Source organism: Mytilus californianus, unplaced genomic scaffold (genome assembly GCF_021869535.1).
Source record: "Mytilus californianus isolate M0D057914Y unplaced genomic scaffold, xbMytCali1.0.p SCAF_9, whole genome shotgun sequence".
In the NCBI taxonomy this organism is placed as follows: Eukaryota; Metazoa; Mollusca; class Bivalvia; order Mytilida; family Mytilidae; genus Mytilus; species Mytilus californianus.
Window position 1 is genome coordinate 28,131,141 of NW_026262745.1, and position 27,696 is coordinate 28,158,836.

The 27,696-nt window shown below is 33.0% G+C and overlaps 2 protein-coding genes across 4 annotated transcripts in view; one reads left to right on the forward strand and one right to left on the reverse strand.

Moving 5' to 3' along the window:
* The window catches only part of LOC127716245 (pre-mRNA 3'-end-processing factor FIP1-like), a 35,501-nt gene extending 23,420 nt beyond the window's left edge, over positions 1–12,081 (reverse strand). For both annotated transcript variants that reach the window (XM_052222372.1, XM_052222371.1), the window contains exons 1-7: positions 12,004–12,081; positions 9,769–9,802; positions 7,888–7,951; positions 7,182–7,312; positions 5,382–5,431; positions 3,421–3,561; positions 903–1,018 (exon numbers count right to left, since the gene is read on the reverse strand). In XM_052222372.1, the coding sequence (XP_052078332.1) occupies positions 903–1,018; positions 3,421–3,561; positions 5,382–5,431; positions 7,182–7,312; positions 7,888–7,951; positions 9,769–9,802; positions 12,004–12,070 (603 nt within the window). In that variant the 5' untranslated portion in view covers positions 12,071–12,081. The remainder of the gene's footprint in view (positions 1–902; positions 1,019–3,420; positions 3,562–5,381; positions 5,432–7,181; positions 7,313–7,887; positions 7,952–9,768; positions 9,803–12,003) is intronic.
* Positions 12,082–12,229: 148 nt separating this feature from the next.
* LOC127716259 (uncharacterized) lies at positions 12,230–27,696 on the forward strand. 2 transcript variants are annotated; one of them, XM_052222421.1, is made up of 3 exons: positions 12,230–12,266; positions 22,949–23,691; positions 27,457–27,696. In XM_052222421.1, the coding sequence occupies exons 2-3, from the start codon at positions 22,999–23,001 to the stop codon at positions 27,640–27,642; spliced, it is 879 nt and encodes a 292-aa protein (XP_052078381.1). In that variant the 5' UTR covers positions 12,230–12,266; positions 22,949–22,998; the 3' UTR covers positions 27,643–27,696. The 2 variants fall into 2 exon arrangements, with proteins under 2 accessions (XP_052078381.1, XP_052078382.1); XM_052222422.1 differs by lacking the exon at positions 12,230–12,266 and adding an exon at positions 14,811–14,861.

Genomic DNA, 27,696 nt, shown 5'->3' on the forward strand with positions numbered 1-27,696 from the left:
AGTTATAAATGAAAAACAGAGGATGGAACCTCTACACAATACGAGTATAATATACAGAAAGTCTGTAGTATTTTAATTTTGGTATTTGTGAATTACAATTAACAACAGACAAAGAGAGACAACTCTAGAACAATTTTTAATCACTTTGTGATTAAAGGAAGGACTTCAACATAGTTTAGAAAATATGTCAACAACTCTTGATCGTTGTTCTTCATCTCATTGTTATTCGTTCAGTATTAATATAGGGTCTTCTTCTATGCGTATTGCAATTAAATAAAGGACAGCCATTATTTTGCCCCTCATATTGTAATTATAGTAAAAAATTTAACTTTCAAAACTATACTAAGTCATTGATAAAATCTGGCCACTTAAGTGCAATGCAATAAACATGTCAAAATTGACATTTTGGCAAAAATTCAGTATTTCACAGCTTGTTTTCAGACAAAATAGACATGAGCCAAGGCATTAACTAAAAGATATTTTATCCACATCTTCAAATATGACATCTTGTTGCAAAATATGTGTTTAAGTAACACCTTGACTCATGTATAAATATTAATGACATGATTTAAAAATTAGGCTATTTTGATAATTTTTTAATTTTTTGAATTAAATGGGATGAGATATGTTTGAAGTCCTAAAGAAATTATTTTGAACAAAATTTATAACATATCAATGTCTTCTGATCATTTGAAGGATACATACAAGGTTTAAACATTCATTATTATATTTCTAGGTTATCAAAGTAAAACAAATGTATAACTACATGTACTATGTTTTTGAATTGTGAAAATCTATTGTACAAGTTCTAATTATGAAACACTACGGCAAAATACAAAATATTTTCATTTCTTCAGTTTTTAAAAATAAACCATTTGAATTTCGTAAATTTTTATACTAACATAAGTCCTCCCTCCCATGGATCCAGCTTCTGACCTCATTCTTCTCTGTCTATCACAGTATTGTCTCCATGTATCTTCGTTAAACCCATAGTTAAAATAATCCGTTATGTCAGCACCTGTGAGGAGAATAAATATTGTATAACTTTGGTAATTTAGAACCTACATTTCTTTTAAATTTACCTTTAGTATGATTTCAGTTATAACCCTTTGAAATTGTGAATTTAGGTGTAGATTGTCCATTTCTGGAATTGGTTTGCATCTTATATAACAGTGCTTTTTGATTGGGTATTCATAATTGCCAACTTTCAACAGTGAAGCACAATTTTCCTTAATAACATTATTTATTAACACCCCTTTAATTTTTATGACGTGTGAATACTATAAATGCTGATTTTTTAGTGCATTTATTATTGGGATTGTTGAAATTTTATAGCATAATTTGTATACAGTGTAATAAAATCTTGCATTTAGGTCCATTGTTCTTAAAATGTGAGTTAACATTTTTGCCAAACCCCTCCTATTGCAGTTTTTGCAATCATTGCAAACATTTTTGAATTTACATTTTTTAGAAGAATATTATTTGGTTAATTTAGCCAGATCAGGTACGACTTTAATTGCCAAGTTGCTAAGGAAAATTCTATTCAAGAATAGGAGATTAATGGTAAAACTGAGTTTTCATCCTCATGATAATTTATTTATACAAACTAAGTTATTACTGAACATTTGTTTTGTAGCAATTAAATAAAATCTTTTTCTTAAAAAGAAAGAACTACACTTATGAAGATATTTGAGCCACTCTAGTCAAAGTTTTTTTTGGTAATACAACTAGAGGCTCTCAAGAGCCTGTGTCGCTCACCTGCATCTTCAACAATTGCCACTTTTTAGTAAAAATCAACATTCTAATAAGAGTTAACTGACAATTTCAGTCATGTTTGGCATATTTGTAGATCTTATCCTGCTGATACTTTTTCCTATTTAAAGTTTCTATTTATCTATTATAGTTTTCAAGATAATAGGCAACAAATGTTAAAAAAACTGTTATCACAGAGATATGTCTCCCCTTTTTGTAATTTTGTAATGCAAATGTTGAAATTAAAATAGCAATACTTTTAACATGTAAGTTATGCAAATATTCAGAGTCGATGAACCATGACTGAAGGTACATGGCTTAAGAATCTCCATGGAAATGAGATGTGCCAATGCTAATACAACTGCATACCAAATAACATTGACTTATTATAAGTCGTTCCCCTTAAACAAACCTAACCACAAACATTAACTTGTAAACTATGTAAAAGTTTCAAAGTCAATGAACCATGTTGAGGGGGTGGGGCTATATAATCTCCATGGAAATGATACTTGCAAATGCCAATAAATTTGCATACCAAATATCATTGACTGAACATTAGCAGTTCATCTTAAACTGACCTAATCACAAACTAATACATGTAAACTAAGCAAAAGTTTCAAAGTCAATAGACCAGGACTGAGGAGGGGGGCAAATATTCTCCATGGAAATGAAATGTGCTAATGCTTATACAACTGAATACCAATTAACATTGGCCTACCCCTAATGGTTCCCCTTGAACTTACCTAATCACAAACTAATACATGTAAACTAAGCAAAAGTTTCAAAGTCAATAGACCATGACTAAGGAGGTGGAGTCAAATAATTTCCATGGAAATGAGATATGCCAATGCTTATACAACTGCATACTAAATATCATTGACCTATCACTAGTGGTTCCCCATAAACTGACCTAATCACAAACTAATACATGTAAACTAAGCAAAAGTTTCAAAGTCAATAGACCATGACTGAGGGGTCAGGGCCAAATAATCTCCATGGAAATAAGATGTGCCAATGCTAATACAACTGCATGCCAAATATCATTGATCTACCACTTGTGGTTCACCATAAACTAGACCTAATCACACACTAATACATTGTTGACGCCGCAGCCACGGACAACGGAAACAGCATACCTATGTCTCGCTTTTTGACTCCATCAAGGCGAGACAAAAATTATAACTAAAGGGCTGTAACTCCAATAATGAGTCGATTGAAAATGGCTGATTTGTGGATCTTGTCTTGCTAATCATTTGTGCTATTCAAAGTTTCTATCAATCATTACAGTTTTCAAGATAATAGGCAAAAATGGGAAAAATTGTCATTAAAGGGCAATAACTTCAATAAGGAGTTGACTAACAATTTCGGTCATGTTGACTTAATTGTAGATCTTGTCTTGCTGATCATTTTTGCTATTCAAAGTTTCAGTCTATTATAATTTTCGAGATAGTAGGGAAAAATTGGTTGAAAGGTGGGGTCGTCGGACACATTTTTTAAACTTGATACCCTAATAATGATTGTGGTCAAGTTTGGTTAAATTTGGTCCAGCAGTTTCAGAGCAGAAGATTTTTGTAATAGTTAACAGACGATGACGACGGACGCCAAGTGATGAGAAAAGCTCACTTGGCCTTTTGGGCCAGGTGAGCTAAAAAGGGAAATTTGACTGACCTGGTTTTCTCCATGGTTTATCTTCAGCCTGTATACCATCAAGATCAAAGTCATAAGTAGGTACACCATTAATACTTCCTACTGCCTCTACATCCACGCCCTTGGTCGTCCCTGTTGATGTTATTGCTCTGATGGCTCCACCTATAAATAGATTATACATATTCATGTTTATTTAGCTCTGCAGAGTTCGCGAAAACTTATTTTGACCAGTCGGTCATGGGACCAACAAAGCATGATTATTTGTCAGTCCTACAAAATTTTAGCCAGTCCTACAAAATCTGTCAATTTTATCCTGAAATAAAATTAATAACATATTTTATCGAAAAATAACTTTATTAATATTAGTTTTATTCTTCGCACCCACAGGCAAATTAACAATGAAGGACCAGTTCAGGTCTTCTGATTGTTCTTATTTAAAGTCATCTTCACTATCCATTTCATCATCTGAATCACTTTCTCGGCTGTTACAGTATTTGTTTGCTCCATTGTAGGGTTCAATCGCCGATTGTTTGCCAGCGATGGCTCTATGAACAAATTTAGTAGACCATGTGTAGATCGCCGCTTTGGTTTGTTTATAATAAATCCGTAAACCAGTACCGGAAATTGGCAGCGGGTACATCTGATAACCTATGTAAACACTTATTGGAAACAGTTGCGGTACATCTAATAACTGATGTAAAAAAGTGCCGAAATATGCACTATAACGGCCGTTTTTACATCGGTCATCGGGACCGGCACTCTGTACAAAGTCAGCCTTACAATGAGGTCAATTCATAAAGAATAATCACATTTTTGTTTTTGATACTGACTTCTATCAGCAAGAATATCAAGCTAGCTGGATTTAGGCAATTATGATAGTTGTTCGGTTGCATTTCATTGATAAATTGACATTGCTACACTGATATGTGACACCGATGCCTAATATTTTCGAGTATCAGGTCCTTTCCGTGATCTAGAAAAATATTAGGAAGTGAGATCAAACTGAAAAAGTACAAGTTGCAGATAAATATAGAATAATTGCATTTTAGTTTTTAATACTGACTTTATCAGCAAGAATAACAAGTGAGTTTAATATTTTCAAATATTAAGTCCTGTCCATGATCTTTGATTTTTGATTTTTTGTGTTTTTAACGCCACTTTTAAGCACCGCTTTTGGGCTATTTCGTGGCAGATAGTTTTTAATGGTGGAGGAAGCCAGAGTGCCCGGAGAAAACCACCGACCTTCAATAGGAAAACTGACAATCCTAGTCAATTAAGATTGGAGTCGAGTGCACCCGCACGAGCGGGGTTCGAACTCACAACCTCAGTGTTGACTGGCTAGTGATTACAGTAGTAACTACTTAGACCACTTGGCCACCGAGGCCCCTTATAAAAATATAAGGCAGTAAGATCAAAGGGAATATGTACAAATTGCCGATAAACACATTTATTAGTGATTTATTCATGTTTGAAATGTCATAACTGATTTTTTGTTTTAATCTTCTAGAAGCATCAATTTAGTTTCTAATATGGGATGCTGACATTTTTTAAAGAAATACTTGTTATACAAGTGCTGTTAAAAATTGATGGCATCACAATGTGTTTTTTATGAGTGTTTTCAAAATGTCATTTTTTTAGAAATGGCTTCATTCATTCCAGGTCAAAACTAATATCTAAATAAGTTATGTTAGTTTCAGGTTTGTTTATGATTTTATCAGGGAAAGACCTTATTTTTATAAATTTTACCACTTGCTAGATTGCACAATAAAACAAAAATAATTGCATGGCAATCAAAGTCATTAAAGCATAAATGTAGTTCACTTTCATGGAGGCCATGATTAAAGTTTTTTTAGAATCTGGAATAACAAGAACAGAAAATTTCTGCAGTTGTCAAATTTTGAGATTTTCGCTACCAATTGCTTACCACTTAAATTTTCCTCTTAAACATAACCCTTTTATAAATATTACAGTTATATTCTTACCAGCAGACTTGTGGTATCCACCTTGTGTCTTAAATAAATTTCTAGATGCACTGAAAAGATAAAAGTATAACTGATGATGTAAAAGAGAACTTGCAGATAGCAAATAACAATTATGTTCAGAAGGATCTATATATGTATAACTAGGATTCATTTTAAAAATGATTTTAAAATGTGTTTTATTAGTCTCCCATAACATATACTCAACAAAAAAGTTAAGGATCACTTCCATTTGAAATGTTATTACATTTTAACAAAGGGCTATTGGGAATAAAATGCTCCGCTGGGCGCAGCTTGATACGACCGCAGAGGTCGAACCCTGAACAGTTGGGGCAAGTATGGACACAACATTCAAGCTTGATACTGCACTGAATTTGGATTGTGATTAAATATTTGACACAGCATAGGTTTCTGACACAGAATGAATGTGGTCTAAGAACTTAAAATTTTTTAATTTACCTATTCAAACCATATCATTATTATTTGCTTTTATATATAAATCTTATTTAAAGTCATCTTCACTATCCATTTCATCATCTGAATCACTTTCTCGGCTGTTACAGTATTTGTTTGCTCCATTGTAGGGTTCAATCGCCGATTGTTTGCCAGCGATGGCTCTATGAACAAATTTAGTAGACCATGTGTAGATCGCCGCTTTGGTTTGTTTAAAAAAAAATCCCTCCCCCAAATTTTTTGAACCCCCATATTATTCATCACCCCCAAACTCAGTCCCAGCCTTCCCTTTGTGGTATGGTACCTTGCAGTACAATTTCAGAGAGATCCATACACTTGAACACAAGTTATTGTCTGGAAACTAGAAAAATGCTTGTTTTTAGGCCCCTTTTTGGCCCCAAATTCTAAACGTTTCGGGCAATTACCCCCAAACTCAAACCCAGCTTTCCCTTTGTGATATGGAACCTTGTAGTACAATTTCATAAAGATCCATACACTTACACACAAGTTATTGTCCTGAAACTAGAAAAATGCTTGTTTTTTTACCCTTTTTGGCCCCTAATTCCTAAAATATTGAGGCTATTACCCAAACAATCAATCCCAGCCTTCCCTTTGTGGTATGGTACCTTGCAGTACAATTTCAGAGAGATCCATACACTTGAACACAAGTTATTGTCTCGAAACTAGAAAAATGCTTATTTTTGGCTCCTTATTCCTTAACGTTTAGGGCAATTACCCCAAAACTCAATTCCAGCTTTCCTTTTGTGATATGGAACCTTGTAGTACAATTTCAGAAAGATCCATACACTTACACACAAGTTATTGTCATGAAACTAGAAAAATGCTTGTTTTTTGCCCCTTTTTTGGCCCCTAATTCCTAAAATTTTTAGGCAATTATCCCCAAAATCAATCCCAGCATTCCCTTGTGATATGGAACCTTGTGGTACAATGTCAGAGAGATCCATACACTAACACACAAGTTATGTCTGGAAGTTACAAAAATGCTTATTTTTGGCCCCTAATTCCTTAACTGTTGGTACCACAACCCCCAAAATCAATCCCAACCTTCCTTTTGTGGTATTGAACCTTATGGTAAAATTTCATAGAGATCCATTCACTTAAACTTAAGTTAGAGTGGGAAAACCAATGTGTCTTTGGACGACGACGACAAAGACGCCGACGCCAACATCATACCTATATAAGGTATATTTGCGGTCGTATAAAAACCAGTGAGATTAAAAACATGACACCTTAAATTTTTCAAAATGATGTTTTAACAAAATAAAATGATCTGATCATTGATGTTCCCATAATACAACATATCATATGTAGCGATGGAAACAGACTTACTCATTCATAGGAAAAGTTTGTATATCACCAATTGTGACCTGAACATCATCATCAGAATCCTCATCGCTATCTTCAGATTCACGTTCTGCAGCATTTTCTTTTCCTTGTGATTGTGATTCCTCCTCGCCACTCTGAAAAAAACAAATTTAAAGATATAATCTTGATAACAGATTTGGGGAAGCTTTTTAGGTTTTAAGATTTTCATTAGGGATTATGTCTACAAGTAACTTGAGAATTTACTTATCAAAATTTCACTAGACTGGCTAAAAACATTCAAATAAAAATTTTTAACAAATGAGTGTTGCAGATCCATTTTTGTTATATGCTTTGTAAAGTTCACTGAAATTACCAAATACCAAGGGTCAATATGTAAATGCAGTAAAACAGAGTTCTCGAAAAGTGGTGGTCCAAAGGTTTTAACCACCAAAATTTTCAAAGGACTGACACAATTTTGGTATTTTGACATAGAAATCATAGTGAGGATCAGCAGATTTTCTTCAAGGACCACCAGTGAAAAAAAGATTTTGAGAACTCTAAGTAAAATCTACAGTAAATCAACCTCTTATATTTTTAATCCACTTGCTGTTGCAAAGTAGTTTATTCTTAATTGTGCATTGATACGGTTTCATATACATGTAAATTCGTTGCACAAGCACAAATTATTGGAAGCAAAAGTCTAAGATCCTTTATTTATTTCATGCCATACCAATTCTCCAGCTTCTCTGTCATCTTTTCTGTCAGATCTACTGTGTTTTGTTGGTTCAGCAACCCTGTTATATGAAATAAAACACAATTTTCACAAAATTTCTAAATCAATTTGTGTAAAAAACGGAGTGCCAATGAACATGGCTTACAGTAGGATAATATAAAATATGTGTACAAGGTAGGAATGAGAAAATGATATCATTAGAGATTCAGAACTCCAGATATTTCAAGATAGTTCAGGTATACTTATGTTATACATAATCTATATATTATGTTGTACTTTATTCATGTTATTCAACTAAGACTGACTTGATTTTCTGTAGGAAGAAAGAAAACTTTCATTTCATTACATACATACTAATTAAAGGGGCAATAGCTAAAATTTTGACAAAAAATAAAATACAATTTTCTTTGTTTCAAACATTTATAAAAGCGAAATTGTGAAATAATATTTCACTTTTAGCGGTTAGTTTGATTCAATTTTGTCAAAAACATTGGTATTGACAAAAAAATGTATGTATATCTTAAACAGGAAAAATTACTTAAGAAGGAACTTGGACAACTAACAAAATGTTACCATTAAGGACACAGCAGAAATGTTTAGCTCTTGCACAATATTCATTTGATCAATCTAAAAACTTGTCAATGATTCTCCTGCGAGATGTTTTATCATGTTTATTAGTATCTTATCAATATACAATCTTATTTTATTTCTAATAAATTGCTTCGCCGAGCGCAGCTGGATACGACCACAGAGGTCCAACCCTGAACAGTTGGGGCAAAAATGGACACAATATTCGCGCTTGATACAGGTCTGAATTTGGATTGTAATTCAATATTTGACACATAATAGGTTTCTGACACAGAATAACTGTAGTCAAAGAACTTAGAATTGGTTATATGATTTGAATTTATATTCAATTTTTTGCTTTTGTGCAATACACTATGCTGTTGCGAATTGACCTCCCCCCCCCCCCCCCTTTTTTTAAAAAAAAAAAAAAAATTTGAAGGATTTTCTTTTTGATTTCTGAAATCTTGAGGAGAAAAAATTGTCTCCCTCCCACCCCAATTTTTTTTTAACCTCCCTTCCCCCCCCCCCCCCCCCCCCTCTCTTTTTCCAAAATAAAATTCTTTCCCTCAGTCATGGTCATAATTCAATTCAAATTTCCAATGGAGTTTGCAACCATAATAACCCATTTAAGTACATCATAAAAGTCTACATAATCATAGCTTAAATTAATTTACCTTAATCAGCGTTCTTAAAATTATTTAAATAGTAACTTCTAAAAATGAATTGACAGCTAATCACTTCAAGACAATACAAAAATTCATAATTTAAAAGCAGTGTAAGGGAGGTAATTCAAAAACGACTTTGAATTACCTCCCTTACACTGTAATTTGTACTCATGTAATTGTCCATTAACCAGGACACCCTGGTTTTTTCTCACTTTTTTGCCCCTAATTCTTAAACGGTTTGAGCCATAACCCCCCAAAGCCAATCCTAACCATCCCTTTGTGGTATGGAAACTTGTGGTATAATTTCAGAGAGATCCATACACTGTTCCACAAGTTATTGTCATGAAACTAGAAAAATGCTTATTTGGGCCCCTTTTTGGCCCCTAATTCCTAAACTGTTGGGACCATAACCCCCAAAATCAATCCCAACCTTCGTTTGTGGTTATAAACCTTATGTTTAAATTTCATGGATATCCATTCACTTAAACTAAAGTTTTTGTGCGAAAACCAATGTGTCTTCGGACGACGACAACGCCAACGCCAACGGCATATCACTTGCGGTCGTATAAAAATAGTTTACTTTTAAAGAAATGCAACAACAGTTCTTTAATCATGTTTATTATATATATATATATATATAGCTTACCCACTAGCTTTTTCTTGTGCCTCTTTATTATCATCTAAAATATAATAAATAATCTGATTAAAATGTGGCAGCAATGACTCCATATAAATAAATCTAAACATGACAAACATAAAAAAAAAACAGAGCTTTACTAGATAAATGGCAAAAAGAGTTCTTTTTGTTATTTTTTTTTAAGTCAACTCAGACCTTCTTTTTAAAGTCAGGCCAAAATATTTTATTTTATATATTTTTGCAAAGAATTTCGCTCAAACCGTTGCTAGGGGCCGTCTTATACTTGCAGTGAGGTGAGATTTTTTTTTGCTCCGTGTTGAAGGCCTCACTGTGACTTTGCGAGGAAGAACAGCAATAAAAACACTGTTCCTTTGCTTTTTGCGTTTTTTTTTGTTTTGTTTTTTTTGCTGTGCATGTACTGATTTTGTGTCATGGATGGATACCCCATATATTTTGTTTTTCTATTACATTAGTATAGCATATCTTGAACAAGATTTTAAATAACCAAGCAAGCTTGTCGACAACTGCGCAGCATATTAGCTATCAAATATGCAAAATGTGATCAAATGGACACAAACAATATAATGTCATTAATGACTTCGATTCGAGATACATGTAATTACGATTTGAGGAACCTTTTTGAAGAACATCATGAGTTGTCTTTTCTATGGACATACGGGTTGTCTTGCATCCCAATAGTCCACATTATCATGGTGTATAATGCTTTCGAGACGCGACAGCCATACTTTCGTGCATCCATAGGTTGTGTCGGCCATACCGCCACAATCATCTTAATTTTAAAATAAATCATTATCTGATTACTTAGTTTTATATTTCAAAACTAAACTTATTGTTTTAACTATGACAGAAATTAATCTCCCATTTTGGATATTAATTTTTGTTTGTTTTATTTTTTCAGTTTGTTTTACGCAAGATATGAAAAATCCATTAAGAAAAGAATACTATGAGGCAGGTGTTACCTGTGAAAGGGGACGAAGTTCGTATAAATTATTTTTTTAATCAAAGCATATTTTTACTCCAGAGTCTGTTAAAAAGGAAACATAAATACGGAAACATTTCCGATGTTGTTCCTGTTGTTAGGGATTTTAGTTGTGACGTAATTTTCAATGTTAACAAAGAAACGCTATGATTTCATTAATATGTTGATTTTTATATTGATTTTTAGTTTAATGGATTTGCTTATTGTTATGAGGCACGTCCCCATAATATTTTACTCTAATCCCGAGATAAACGATACAGGAAAAGATTTCTGCGCAGATGCAGGAAAATAAAAAAAGTTAGAAAACAAAAGTTAACGATTTTGAGTTCATTAGTAGATTGAATTTTTGATTTATTTTTTTTTTATTGATTTTTCTACTGTAATTGGGGACTTCATCCCCATATAAAATTTTTATCAGATAAAGCACATTTATATATGATATATATAATGCTGTTCCAAGTGTATACATATAAAAAACATGACAAATAATGTAAATACAGCATAATACATTTACGAGTCATAATAACCATCTCAGTAATGTATATATCATAATACTTTATAAATAAAATTGATTTCTAAGAAGAAAGAAAAAACGATGGACAACGCTTCTTCACAAAATATGGGCGATGTTGTCCTATGGCCAATACATCTTTTCAAGGTATGAAACGATACATCCTATGGACGACATGGCAGTATGGACATCGCTTCCTGCATCGGTGTAATGAGGTTATTTCTCAATTTTATTTTTTAAGATTCCTCATTAAAGAGGGGCGTAAAGGGGGGTATCTGCACGGAAGAACGCAAAATAAAATTGCCATTTCACGATGAACGAACCATTAAAAATGTCTTGCACGTTGATCTTTTTACCGATTTCACGAAACAGGGTGAATAACGAACCTTTTTCACGGCTGCACATGTAATAAAAATGGCAAAACATGTTGCACGTATACCCTTTACCACCCTCATTAAAGGCAACAAAGCAAAAATTCAGACAGCCATCCAAGTTGTCATAAGTTTTTAGACTTCAATTAGCTAATCTAATCTAACTTATCTTTAAACCCCTCTGTAGATGTACCATATTTTCATATGTAGCACCTGTCTAAAATAAATAGTAAAAAAAGTCCTCGAGACAAAAGTTGGATTAGACAACAGTTTAGAAAACGAACATTTCTAAATATTGAAACAATTTAAAGTAAAGATAGCATATCTTTAACGGTACGTCTATATTTGAACATCTATTTTACCCCCATAAAGCCATTCTTCGTCATCTTGTGTGCCGGTTTGTGGTGCAGCAACACCGGCAGCCGCCATCGTGTTTACAATTTTACTACATTTAGTTTCGAACTGTTAACATGCGAACAGTTAAAAAAGAACTTAGATTTCTTCAATTATTATATTCTTATGCTTTGCATTTATCTAGAAAGGATTGTATAAAAACTACGAAAATTAATAAAAATGATGTGTAGTTCATCTGAATACCGAAAAACCAACGTCCATAAATTTACAGGTACGAATTTCCCTCTTAAGAAACTTTATATATATACTTATGACAATAGGTCTAGCAGATAAAAAGGACAAAATTTATTTTGCTAACACGAGCAAGGTAATCTAATGAGAAAGAGACTTCATGACAGTGCCAAGTTTATAAAAAATATTTAGCAATTTTTTCTAAGCAGTTAATATAAAAATAAGATGTGGTATGATTCATTGATTGCCAATGAGACAACTCTCCACCAGAGACCAAATGACATAGAAGATATGAACTAAAAGTTACTGTATGGCCTTCAACAATGAGCAAAACCCATACCGCATAGCATATATGGTCAGATCATATGTTTTCGTACGTCATATCATATGAATTCGTACTAGATGCATGCTTTTTCAATGGAAATTGTGACGTCTCAATGCGTTCTTAATAGTACGAAAACCCATAATACGAGGAAAGTAAACAAAAATGAGGAAGACGCTCCCTTAAATGCCAGCTAACCAAGTCAATAATTTGTAACAGTGGAAATAGACGTATTTTCACTTGTATGCAAATGTATCCGCCATTACGTACAATCACACAGGTTCCCGTAAACTTTGACATCACAATTTAAAAATGTTGACGTCACAATTAAAAAGTGATTGTTGTTTGACGTCAGATTCAGGTTATTTGGAGTAGATAATAAGGTCATTCGGAGGCAAAATTCTGCTAAATACCAAAAGTGTAAATACGTTTATTGATTCTGCCAGCTAGTGTACTTAATCCGGAGGAAAAAAATCCCCGGTGATGTAAAAAGTGGAGAGTTTTCATCCAAGGAATGTTCACACTAGTGTTTTTAAACAAGGAATGATTACACAAGTGATTTTGTACGGGAATGATTGCACTAGTTATTTTATACCGGGATTAATTACACTAGTGCTTTAGATCCATACATTGATGAAGTGATTAGTACTCATTTTGAACACACGATAACACAATAATGCTCATTAACGAATAAGATTTAAATGATTTTTCTATGCAAATCTATAAAATCATATGCTTTTAAATTGTCACTAATTGTAATATTTAGTAAGATTGTCGAAGTTTTTCTTTGTATTTGCTTTTCGGTCGACTTGCTTTCTCGCTGCATTGAAGACCCATTGCTGGCCTTCGGCTGTTGTCTGCTCTATGGTCGGGTTGTTGTCTCTTTGACACATTCCCCATTTCCATTCTCAATTTTATTTTTATTGGATATAAAATCATATCTTCTATGTCAATTTTAAAGGATGCTTCTATAATTGAAACTGTATGTAAGAACAAATCTGCTGTTTAAATTTGGTTTATATCAAGTTCAATGTCCTGATCATTGATAAAGTATTTTGAGTTATAAAAACATCCTCCTCATTATCATCAATATTATTTACTAGATTGACTCAGATTAATTAAACTGGTTCCTTGAAAATCATTTTAATTTTAAACCATTTATTTATGTAAACAATAAACCGGTCTAATATAAACAAACCAACGATATCAAGTTCGACGCTTTCACACTATTTACATTCAATATTCTCTAGTGAAAGACAGTTACCCAGAATAAATACACGGCGGAATGAAAGTACTCTTACAAATTCGCTATGTCTCTACATATAGTTTTTGTCTAAGGGTGCTATCATTTAATTTTTATGGGGGGGGGGGGGGGGCTAGGATGAAATTTGAAAAAAAAGCAGGACAGCAGTTCTGCCAACTTTTAATAATGCAAATGCGTGAGATTTGGCCAAAATCGTAAAGATCAAAGAGAAAAAAAAACAATAGATCAAAGGAAAATGCCGCCAAATAAGCATGAAAATGCGTGAGTCTCACGCTAAATACGTGAGACTTGGCAGCCCTGGTACAGGAGTTTTGAGTTAAAAAAAGGCAGGATGAGCAAGATTATTACTTGGCATAAAAAATAGGCAGGATGACAATTTATGTAAAAAAAGTCAGGATAAACTAATAAAAGAAAAGACAAAAATCAAATGGTAGCTCCCTAAAATTGAAAAAAAGATTTTAATTTTTTTTTGAGCATTCAGCATGTTCAGACAAATCTACATCTGTCCCACTTGTTTCTTTTAAATGAATAGAAAGTAATCTTCTGAGTGGTTTGAAATGGTATTTGGCACAACTACCTGTGGTAAAAAAAAACCAGGTAGGCCTCTTTGTCATTAATTTGAAATTGTATTAGTGCCCGAAGTTCTTTAGCCGTCCGCGCTCAGTATTGTGAAGTGCCACGTAATGATGCCCCAAAGTATAATTTTTTTAAGCTAGTGAATTGTCACCATTTTGAGTTTTTTCTCAATTCAGAAATAGATAAATGTTGTTCTCCTAGCTTTTGGTGTACAACAAAATTGCTATCTTCAATAGCTCTCTTTCTCATAATCATGTTATGAACAACAAATTTAGAATAAGGATGATGGGCAAACCTTCCATCATCATACCAGAGCAGATGTTCTGCCCAATCACAAATGGAGGAAACAGTTCTAGGTCTATTCATGTAAAAATCACATGTACCATAAGGAAACAAACAAGGAAACAAGTGTAAAAAATGGTGTGTCGTAAATTCAGATCTATACTGGTGTGTTTTCCCTATAGTTGGCCAAGGTAAAGTAATTGTATTTTTTTTTATTAATTGTAGCATCACCATGAGCTTGTCCAACAACATCACTCAAAATATCTTCTACTTTTTTCCTTTTATCAATATGTGGGTCAGGCAAAATTACACTTGAATGTGTATTACCTTCTATTTCACCAGGGTCTGTTTGATCAGGGGCAGCTGGGCCATTGTCAGAAATATTAACAGTATTGGCTTGGTATTCAACTGTTTATATATCTGATCAGGTTTAAACTGATGCATAAAATATACAGGCGACTGGGGAGCCAGATATTTATATTGCATTCAAATAATGTGGCATCAGCTTGAATTTCACTGGATGTAGCCCACATACTTTTAAGTAACATGCCCTATATATCCCTCTCAAAAGTCATGGTATTATCATTGGTTATGATAACTCTATCTTCCCATCAAATCCAATTTTGGACAATATGGGAGCATACAATATTATATATGTTATTCAGGTCTCAGACAGGTTATATTGTAGAATTAAATATTGTCCGCCGTGAAATTATGTCCACCGAACACTTTTTCACAATAAATTGTGTCCATGGACATAATGTTATTATGAAATATTGTCCAGACAATATTTATCTATGAAATTGTGTCCACAGATGTGAAAAAGTGTCCTTCTGGTAGAAAGGACAGTATTTCACGTGAAAAAGTGTCCGCTCTCAATACCTACAAAATGTATACATAGCTTCAGTTCTTTATCTAAATAGAAGTTTTAAAATTAGCATAGTGGTTTTGTCTCCATTAAAACATGGCATGTAAACTGGAGTATTTAATTCATACAAAATGTGATCATCACCATGTGTAATTAAACATAAATTATACAATAAAACAATACTCTCTCTTTTTTTTTCAATAGTTGTAAAGTACAGTTCATCATATTTTTATTTTTAGTTGGATGCTTTTCTTTTGATAGTTCTTTTCTCATTGTCAATTGAGGCTAGTGAATACTTTTTGTCGACATCTTTATAGCTAAGATAATTGAAAATTCTTTGGAATTCAACACATTCTATTTTTGTTTATATGAAATTATAACTGGTTCTTAATTGGTTTGTTTTTGTAATAGAAAATTAAATATAGCTAAAACATTTTAGTGACTTTTTTATTATCTCCCTTCAAAGGACACTTTTGACTGTGAAAAAGTGTCCTCTTATATGAAAATAAACCTTGACAAGACAGCATTTAATAGTATTGTATCATGAAATTATGTCTGATTGAATGGACACTTTTTCATAGCATCAGGCACATTTAAATATCCCTTTTCTGGGAAAAAGTGTCCGGGTGGACACTATTTCACAGGACACTTTTATGGCTCACAATATAATGTTACATTCCCGGCTTAGAGTTTATATTCACTGAGCTGAAGGCGAAGGGGATATCAACTCTAAGCTGGGAATGTCACATTATATACCCTGTCTGAAACCTGAATTACACATATATTCATGATATTACGGATTACCCCTGCCTAAATGTTTTTTCAGTACCAGATATTTATTAAACATTCACCATGCAGTTTATGTTTCAGAAAATAAAAAACTTACCTGGGTTTCGATGTGCATTTTTTTTCCCAGTCTGCAGAAGACAGAAAAATAAATTAATAAACCCTCAGCGAGTTTCATTTAAAAGAGTCCACTCAAGTAAAAAATAAAATTTAGATTGTTTGATGTTGCCTTCCTACCCACATAAAAAGCAGCCTACCCAAACAATTTTATGACACGGATCGATTCAAAGTTATTTTTTAACAATTTTTTCCTTTTTTCCTTTATTTTTTGAGGGCACCTTCTTAAACCTTATCCCAACTTAGTTTATTTTGGCACCTTCTGCAGGAATGAAAAAAATGAATAGCAAAATCCAGTTTAAGTTTCAAATATTCTGAAACTTAAAATGCCTTTAAATTTTATTAATCTAGGTCCAGCCATGTTTTAAAACTTTTCCAGGTGCACATGTTTGTCTGTTAACTCTTGAGTGAAATTTGTGGTGTTAATACGGCCATATTTGCTTAAAGGTTATGATTCAATTGAGAAAACTAACAGCCTAATTTATAACAAAACAATTTACAAAAAATAAATATGACAGACATGAACTACCTCATTACTGGTGACCTTTGTTTTTGCAACACTTGACACATACAGGAAGTCTAAGTAAACAATTTTTTTTTCTACTAAATACATGTAGCGATTAGGTGTATTGTAGGACTGTAAATGTACATATGTGTATAACAATAATATTAAGTTAAATAGGGTTTCAATTTATTGATAACAAAATCAATATTTGTATCAATAAAAACAATATTAAAAGATCTAATTACAGTGTTGAATTGGTAACCTTTTAGAATAAAGTCATTAGAATCAATGTTTACCAGGATAGTATCTAAATTTATGGGCTCAGTAAACAACATCACGGTAAAGATTAAGATGTGCTCTCCCATTTGTAATAAGTTTTCTACAGATCTAGATACAGCCAAACATCCAAACCAAATCTTGTGATTTATGAAGGAATTTATTAAGGTTTTAAGTAACTTGTGGTAATGAAATTCAATCAAAGATTATTTATTTTTTGCATACAGTTTGCATACACTTTAGACCTCACCTTACAAAAAATATGTTGTTCTAATGAGATGTTCTGTAATGCATGTCATTCATCTTTTGGCTATCAATATAATATAAGGTAGGTGCTTCCTAATTAGATCCAGCAAATTACTTTTTTGGTAATCAGATATATACAAATTTGCAGGAAATAATATGTTCCTCAGACACAAATTTGCGTAAAATTTGATGCACCTTAATTAAATATTCCGAAATTGGAACAGAAATCTGGAAAGGTTTTAACAACAACCTGATGATGTTCACGATCTCTCAGTTCATTAGTTGTGTGATCCAATTCGACCCATATATCTTTATGCTCTCTTCAGGAGTATAATAAATTAAAGAACCTTTGTGAGCACGCTCACATATCCCAAGCCCCATCTTTGTCACTGGGCAAACAAAATCTCACTAGATTCCTAAGTTAAAAGACTCAAAATTTCTACTAAAGTCAAATGATAAAAATTTCTTGTAGATATGCAGATCTACATATTATATCCCTATTATCTACAAAGTTTCGTAAAATTCTGTAGTTTAGTTTCAGAGGAGTTGCAATGACAAACTGTTGCAGTGGAATATTTAGGCAAAAATTCTAAGTTCAAAGTGGCTCAACTCCTAGAAAAAAAAATCATCATAATTTCCTGTCCATATGCACAGCTACATAGTATGTCCTTATTATCTACAAAGTTTCATGAAATTCTGTTTCGTGGATTCAAAGGAGTTACGATGACAAACTGTTGCAGTAGTATATTTAGGCCAAAATTCTGAGTTCAAAGGGGCATAACTCCTAGAAAAAAGTTGAATCATAATTTTCTGTCGATATGCACATCTACATAGTATGTCCTTATTATCTAAAAAGTTTCATAAAATTCTGTTGTGTGGTTTCAGAGGAGTTCAGATGACAAGAATAGGACTGACGGACAGAAATTTCTCGCTGCATTGAAGACCTGTTGGTGACCTTCTGCTGTTGTCTGTTCTATGGTCGGGTTGTTGTCTCTTTGACACATTCCCCATTTCCATTCTCAATTTTAGACTAACAGACGGACAGATGGACAGGTCAAAAAAATTAAACCCTATGGAACTTTGTTCTGTGGGGTATAATTAGTTTTTGTCGAGCCTGCGACTTTTGTCGGCAGCGTCAACAATGTATTAGTTTGTGATTAGGTCTAGTTTATGGTGAACCACAATTGCCTGTGGTAGGTCAGTGATATTTGGTATGCAGTTATATTAGCATTGGCACATCTCATTTCCATGGAAATTATTTGGCCCTGCCCCCTCAGTCATGGTCTATTGACTTTGAAAATTTTGCTTAGTTTACATGTATTAGTTTGTGATTAGGTCAGTTCAAGGGGAACCATTAGGGTAGGCCAATGTTAATTGGTATTCAGTTGTATAAGCATTAGCACATCACATTTCCATGGAGAATATTTGGCCCCGCCCACTCAGTCATGGTCTATTGACTGAAACTTTTGCTTATTCTACATGTATTAGTTTGTGATTAGATCAGTTTAAGATGAACTGCTAATGTTAAGTCAGTGATATTTGATATGCAAATTTATTGGCATTTGCAAGTTTTGTTTCCATGGAGATTATATAGCCCCATCCCCCTCATCATGGTTCATTGACTTTGAAACTTTTACATAGTTTACAAGTTAATGTTTGTGTTTAGGTTTGTTTAAAGGGAACAACTTATAATAAGTCAATGGTATTTGGTATGCAGTTGTATTAGCATTGGCACATCTCATTTCCATGGAGATTGTACCTTCAGTCATGGTTCATTGCCTTTGAATATTTGCATAACTTACATGTTTAAGTATTGCTATTTTAATTTCAACATTTGCATTATCAAAATTTAAAAAATGCGAGACATATCTCTGTGAAGGTTTTAGATCAATCGTCAAAAATCATATGTGATGGTGAATTTTAGGATTTATCTGATAAACTATGAGCACAAATGACATGATCTTAACTAACAACTGACTGTTTTGGAGTTATTGCCCTTTAAGAATGTTTTGATATACTTTTAAAATAAATATTTTCTTCAAAACGATAAAGGAAAGACACTGTTGATAGCAAAATTGATTATCATAGAACTGGAAGTCAATTCAGTAGTATAGAATATTATAATGACTACTAGTCAAGAGCAATTTCATTTGGTTAGCATAATTTATCTTAGCCGCATCCGCAGATCCAGAAAATTTCTGTGTCTATAGTTGTTTTCAATATAGACTTAGGCAGCTTTAAGTTACAGGCCATTATTGATCCTAGGTTGCAGCCAAGGGTATCATGAAGCTTTAATTTAAAAAAATGCACAAAATCATAATATTTTGACAAGGTCATATTTTGCTAAATATTACTGCAATTGTACCCACTAGAAAATAAAAAATAAGGATTGATATCTACATGATCTCTATCTTGAATCTACGTTTTATACGACCGCAAAAAAAATTTTGTGGTCGTATATTGGTATGACATTGGCGTAGTCGTTGTCATCGTCGTCGTCCGTCGTAGTTCGAAGACACATTGGTTTTCGCACTCTAACTTTAGTTTAAGTGAATGGATCTCTATGAAATTTTACCACAAGGTTCAATACCATAAAAGGAAGGTTGGGATTGATTTTGGGGGTAATGGTACCAACAGTTAAGAAATTAGGGGCCAAAAATAAGCATTTTTGTAACTTCCAGACATAACTTGTGTGTTAGTGTATGGATCTCTCTGACATTGTACCAAAAGGTTCCATATCACAAAAGGAATGCTGGGATTGATTTTGGGGGTAATTGCCTCAAAATTTTAGGAATTAGGGGCCAAAAAAGGGGCAAAAAACAAGCATTTTTCTAGTTTCATGACAATAACTTGTGTGTAAGTGTATGGATCTTTCTGAAATTGTGCTACAAGGTTCCATATCACAAAGGGAAAGCTGGAATTGAGTTTGGGGGTAATTGCCGAAACGTTTAGGAATTGGGGGCCAAAAATAAGCATTTTTCTAGTTTCCAGACAATAACTTGTGTTCAAGTGTATGGATCTCTCTGAAATTGTACTGCAAGGTACCATACCTCAAAGGGAAGGCTGGGATTGATGATGGGGGTAATTGCCTCAATATTTTAGGAATTAGGGGCCAAAAAGGGGCAAAAAACAAGCATTTTTCTAGTTTCAGGACAATAACGTGTGTAAGTGTATGGATCTTTCTGAAATTGTATTACAAGGTTCCATATCACAAAGGGAAAGCTGGGTTTGAGTTTGGGGGTAATTGCCCTAAACGTTTAGGAATTTGGGGCCAAAAAACACATTTTTCTAGTTTCAAGACAATAACTTGTGTTTCAAGTGTATGGATCTCTCTGAAATTGTACTGCAAGGTACCATACCACAAAGGGAAGGCTGGGATTGAGTTTGGGGGTGATGTATCATAAGGGGGTTCAAAAAATTTGGGGGGGGGGGGGGGGGGGGTTTCCTTTTTTTCTTTTTTTCCTTTTTTTTTTCTTTTAAAATTTTCCATTTTAAGTTGGTTATTTCTAATTATTATGATATGGTAGGAGATAGACACCAAACAGGATGTGTAAATTATTATATAATAAGTATTGTGCAATAGCAAGAAATTTTCAATTGCACAGTATTGCACAATAGCAAGAAATCTTCAATTGCACAGTATTGCGCAATAGCAAGAAATCTTCAATTGCACAGTATTGCGCAATAGCAAGAAATATCCAATAGCACAATATTGCACAATAGCAAGAAATTGTCAATTGTACAGTATTGTGCAATAGCAAGAAATATTTAATTGCACAGTATTGTGCAAAAGAAGATACTTCGTATAAATTGCTTATTTCTTGACCAATTTCAATGGGGTTTTATTCTTGAATTCTTGGGGTTCTTTAATATGCTGAATCTAACCGTGTATTTAGTTTTTGGATTTTGGGCCCAGTTTTTAAATTGGTCCACATTGAGGTCCAAAGGGTCCAAAATTAAACTTTGTTTGATTTCATTAAAAATTGAATTATTGGGGTTCTTTGATATGCCGAATCTAACCGTGTATTTAGATTCTTAATTTTTGGTTCCGTTTTCAAATTGGTCTACATTTAGGTCCAAAGGGTCCAAAATTAAACTTAGTTTGATTTTAACAAAAATTGAATTCTTAGGGTTCTTTGATATGCTGAATCTAAACATGTATTTAGATTTTTGATTATGGGCCCAGTTTTCAAGTTGGTCCAAATCGGATCCAAAATTAAACTTTGTTTGATTTCAACAAAAATTGAATATATGGGGTACTTTGATATGCTGAATCTAACCATGTATTTAGATTTTGGATATTGGACCATAATAGGTGAATGTCCAATTTAAAATTTTAAGTTCTTAGACCACATTCATTCTGTGTCAGAAACCTATGCTGTGTCAAATATTTAATCACAATCCAAATGCAAAGCTGTATCAAGCTTGCATGTTGTGTCCATACTTGCCCCAACTGTTCAGGGTTCGACCTCTGCGGTCGTATCAAGCTGCGCCCTGCGGAGCATTTATTCTATCCTGTATTTGTTTGATCAAAATAATCATCTCCATTAAGATATGAATAGACGGGGCCTTTTATAGCTGACTATGCGGTAGCTCATTGTTAAAGGCCGTACGGTGACCTATAGCTGTTAATTTCTGTGTCATTTGGTCTCTTGTGGAGAGTTGTCTCATTGGCAATCATACCACATCTTCTTATTTTTATATTAATCAGACAACAAACCAGCATCTACAGATATTCAATTTTTTTGATATTTTGGTTTTATGAACCAAACAAATTATTTTCCTGTATAATACAGGATATCAAAGTAAGGACATGATATGATATTCTTTTTTTTTCAATAAATTATTTTATCTGCATTTTTTTAATTTAACTCTTTCATGAAAATTATTAAAATTTCTCAAAGATAGACTTTAGTTTCTACCTACCTTTTAGTCAGGTCTCTTCCATCTGGTCGTATCAGTTGTTTTTAGTCCCATACCAACGAAGTCAAAGGGGACTATAGGTTTGCACTCCGTCCGTCTGTCTGTCTGTCTGTCCATCCGTCAGTCCGGCAAATCAGTTTTCCGTCATGCTTGAAGATATTGATTTGATAATTGGTATATAGATTTAATCATGACAAGTTACAAATCATGTTTGAATTTTGTTCCGTACTGATGATTTTGTGCAGAGTTATGGTCCTTGGACTTAGAAAATTCACTCAAATAATCAATTTTCCACATTTTTTTTCGTCATGCTTATAGATATTGACTTGATATTTGTTATATAGTTTACACCATGACAAGTTATAAATCAAGTTAGCATTTTGTTCCAGTACAATGAATTTTTAACCGGTAGGGGACTATGTATTGCCAGGCAATACTCACAGAATGCTTGTTTATTCCTAATTTTTATTGTATAAATGTAATGCTTTTTACTATCCATATTTTCATATTTATAACAGTGTATATAAAATATTGAAATATTTTGTTCTTTTATACAGGATAGAATGCCATATCCATGGTGACACTGTAGACAGGGAAAGATAGCAACATGAAACTTGTTAAATCACCAATAGCTGTGATGACTTTCTGCAGAATCAGACTTCTTTCATTATCACCAATAAACCATTACAATCATGTTACAAACTTAGCCAGATATTCAAAGATTCATTGCTCAACACATACATCAAGTACATACACATGTGTTACATATGGTAATTTCAGTAGCAATCTCTTTGAAAGTTGTCATGTGAAGAAATGTGGCAGAATTGAAGATAAACAATATTTTCATCAATGTGGTCAAAATCTAAATAAAAAGTTCTTTAAAACTGTAAAAAGTCATGAAAAGGATAACAAAAATAAGGGACAACCAACTGATGAAGCTAACAATGTGAAGCGTATAAAGTTGGTGAAATTGATTGACACAATCCAGTTGTTTTCTAATGAAGATCTGTTGATTGGAAAGCATACGCTAGCAGGGGCTAAGGAATATGCCAATAGTAAAGGATTCAAATTAGCTAAGTTAGAGGGGAAATTTACAGAAGGATTCCCGTCATATAAACTTGTGACAAGAGAAGAACAGAAGGAAGAACAGAAGAAGACACCAAAGGAAAAGAGTCCAAAACGCTTTGACATTGAAACAAAAATTGCCAGTCACGATCTCCAGATTAAAATCAATCAAATGGTTAAAATACTTGCAAAAGGAAGACGAGTCAATACTGTCCTATTGACTGCCAAAAATGAAGTGAGTTGTTATTACTTTATCTGATGCAACACTTGTAGAAAATTTAAAAAAAATATATATTTTGTATTCATATCCTTTTGTCATGTTTGTTGGGAACCTTTTTCAAGAGCAAATGCATATATATAAAGATAAGGAGATGTGGTATGATTGCCAATGAGACAACTTTCCATCAAAGTTCAAATGAATGAATGTAAGCAAGTCAGGATTAAAAGTGATTTGTGGCATTGTATTTGGGGAAGATATCAAATCTTAGGTCTGATAATACAATTTTTGTCTCACCTGCAGTGTATGTAGCTGAATATGCATATCTTATGAATGCTAATCCAGCAGAGGCAGCGACATTTACAAACTCTATTTAAAGCTTCATATTTCAGAAAGGAAAAAGGACTAGCTAGTTCATATCTGGTATACAGATGCCTTATTGTCTGAGGTATCTGTCTGCCATATTTCTGTTGTCCTTGAACTCGTTAGGTTTATTGACCAAGACCGTATAGCTGTTTATCACATGCTTTCTCAGTTATGAGTAACAGGACAACTGTATTTGGTAAACATTGTAGGATACTCTTATCCATCAGACAGGGTTCAGTTATCAATGTTAATTAAGTTTTAGTGAATAGGTCCGTTTCTCAGGTACTACATGTATTATAAGTAATTAGTCAACTATATTTGGATTGAATGATTGTAATAAGTACATATAAATAAGAAGATGTGGTATGAGTGCCAATGAGACAACTGTCCATCCAAGTCACAATGTGTAAAAGTAAACAATTATAGGTCAAAGTAAGGCCTTCAACACGGAGTCTTGGCTCTCACCGAACAGCAAGCTATAAAGGGCCCCAAAAAGGACATGTTCATCTTACAGGGTTCATCTGATCTTGACATCATTTTCATGGTTCATTGAACAAAGTTAAGTTTTGGAGATAAGGTCCATTTCTCAGATAGTTTTAAGTAATCTGATTTTGAAGTGTAACTTATTTGATGCCTGTGTAAAACCCATTTTGTTGTATTGTAATGAATTTTGGGCTATGTCCTAATTGGAAAAAAACACAGTTCTAATTTGAATCAGTTGCTATTGTTTTATACCAAACAAATTGAAGCTTAAATTAGCAAATTACATTTTAGGTGTGCATAAGTCAGCCACTAACAATATTGCTGTACTATGTGAATTGGGTCTTCAACCTCTTTCTTTAACTGCATTCAAGTCAAGTATGAGCTACTGGTTGTATTTCTTAAAAGCAAATCATGAAAATTTGATATCATTTTTTGTTTAGAGATACTTCAAATAGCATAAATAGTATGTTTGACAAAGTAAAAGATTTAAAAATTTTATTGGATTTGGACATATGTTTTGTAAAATCAATGCACATTCTCAAAACCAAAATCAATTTTATCTATTGTGAACAAACTAGAAGAAATACATAAAAAATATATAAGTATTTACTTTAAAATAATGAGGACAAAAAATCCGGAGATAATGAGTTGATGACTTATTGTAATATTCAGCTGAATAAAACAGTATAACAATTTGTAAGAAAATATGGCTAAGCATAACTTAGGTAATTAAAAAGGTTGTGGTATCATAAATTATCAGTAGAGAAGAGGATTTGTAAATTAGATGTTGAAGATGATTTTTTTTCTTCATTAAATGTTCTAAAATAGAGAAGTGCAGAGAAGAATTGTCTAGAAATGTTAATTCTGTATTGACATATTTTTCTGATTTATATGTGTTTGAGATCATAATTACAATTTAAAATAAGAAGTAATAACATAGATATTTGTGTAAAATGCCTATGTGGGGGTAAAAAGATGTATGGTATGAACCAGTCATTAAAACAGGACATATAACATTAATAACTTACTTAGTATGAACTTTATTTTCATTGATATGTAATAAGGGAGATAACCTGTGTTTTCTTTAATAATTTTCTTTAAAATAATTAACATGGGAGATAACTGTAATAGCCTAATCAGTGTAATCAGTAAAAATGAGTGTATATTTATATAGAATGAGTGTAAAGGCATACATATCTGTTTTGTAAGGGTTCACCACTACCTTGACGGCTTGACCTCATTTTCATAGTACATTGAACTATGTTAAGTTTTAGTGATAATGTAATTTTCTCAGATTATATGAGTTAAAAGTCAAATATACTGGGTGTATAGGATGATTGTATGGTGTACATGTCTATGACTGTAAGGGTTACTTGACCTTAACCTCATTTTCATGGTTCATCTGTCAGCAATAAGTTTAAGGTTTGGTGAAATGTTGAACTTGACCTCCATTTCATCATCAGTAACAACATATTAAAATTTGAGAAGCATTGGTTGAACGCATCTTTAGTTATTGCACAGAAACTGTTGGCAGCCGCCCTTCATACTTCACCATTTTATTAACAGGCATACTTCACCATTTTATTAACAGGATGTGTCTTTCAGAAAAACCAGTTGAAAACCATGGAAGATTTGTGTTATCAAAAATTATCTCCCCTTTGAAGAAGTCTTGACAACTTTTATGCCCCCTGCCGTAGCGGACGAGGCATTAAGTTTTACCCTTGTCCGTCTGTACGTACGTACGTGCCATAGTTGGTTTAATTTTCGAACTTTAATTTGCCTCAACCAAATGTCATGAAACTTATACACAATGCTGATTACCACATAACATAGATCAAGTTTGAATTTTGGTGGTGTCACTTCAACGGTTCTAGAGTTATGCCCCTTTACAAATGGAAAAAATTGTCTAATTTTTCATTTCCGTTCTCTAACTTTAGTTTGCCTCAACCAAATGCTATGAAACTTATACACAATGTTTATCACCACAAAATACCGATCAAGATTGAATTTTGGTGGTGTCACTTTAACAGTTCTAGAGTCATGCCCCTTTACAATGGAAAAATTACTGAATTTTTCTTTTCCGTTCTCTAACTTTAGTTTGCCTCAACCAAATGCTATGAAACTTATACACAATGTTTATTACCACAAAATACCGATCAAGATTGAATTTTGGTGGTGTCACTTCAACGGTTCTAGAGTTATGCCCCTTTACAAATGGAAAAAATTGCCTAATTTTTCATTTCCGTTCTCTAACTTTAGTTTGCCTCAACCTAATGCTATGAAACTTATATATACACAATAATATTATTACCACAAAATACAGATCAAGTTTGAATTTTGGTGGTGTCACTTTAACAGTTCTAGAGTTATGCCCCTTTACAAATGTCAAAATTGTTGAATTTTTCATTTCCGTTCTCTAACTTAAGTTTGCCTCTACCAAATTTTATGAAACTTATACACAAAACTTATTACCACAAAACTCAGATCAAGTACAAATTTGGGTAGCATCACTTTTACCGTTCTTTAGTTATGTCCCTTTATAACTTTATATGATATGCAAGTGAGGGCATCATCTGTGTCCCATGGACACATTTCCCATTTAAAAGATGTTGAATTAGACAAAAGTCCTTTTCTGAAAATACGAAAAAAAGAGATGTTGGGTATATATTATCTATTACTGAGACAGCAACTCAGATAAACAAAGGATGTCTAGAGGTCAACATATAACTTCTTCTACAATAGACAAGACTGGTGTTACAATACCTTTATGTATGCCCTTTTGAAAGAAAAATTTACAAGGCTTACTGTTCTAATTTGTCTGATTACATGGAACATATTTGAACAGGTTATATTACCAAAATGAAGCAGTGAAAAGAATGATAAAGTTATGGTTGAGATAATCGTGAAAATTATAGTTTTTGTTTCTTCTTGCAGCAAAATAAGGGACTACTAGGATCGGTCCACAAAGAGATAACAGAAGGACTGGACTCAGTAGGTTACATTAAGGAGTCCAAATCTAATGTAGATAAAGGCTACATAAACTCAGTATATGTACCTCGTGAAAATAAAGTGAAAACAGCTGATGGGAATTCAGAAGATGATGGGGACAAGAAAGAATGAATTACCAGAATGAAACTCAGGATTATTTTTTTTATTAAATCAATTTGAAGTGCT

Coding starts and splice junctions, on each gene's coding strand:
- LOC127716259 (XM_052222421.1), top strand. CDS start 22,999: ATGAAACTTGTTAAATCACCAATAGCTGTGATGACTTTCTGCAGAATC. Junction 23,692..27,456: donor TATTGACTGCCAAAAATGAA/GTGAGTTGTTAT, acceptor TTCTTCTTGCAG/CAAAATAAGGGACTACTAGG.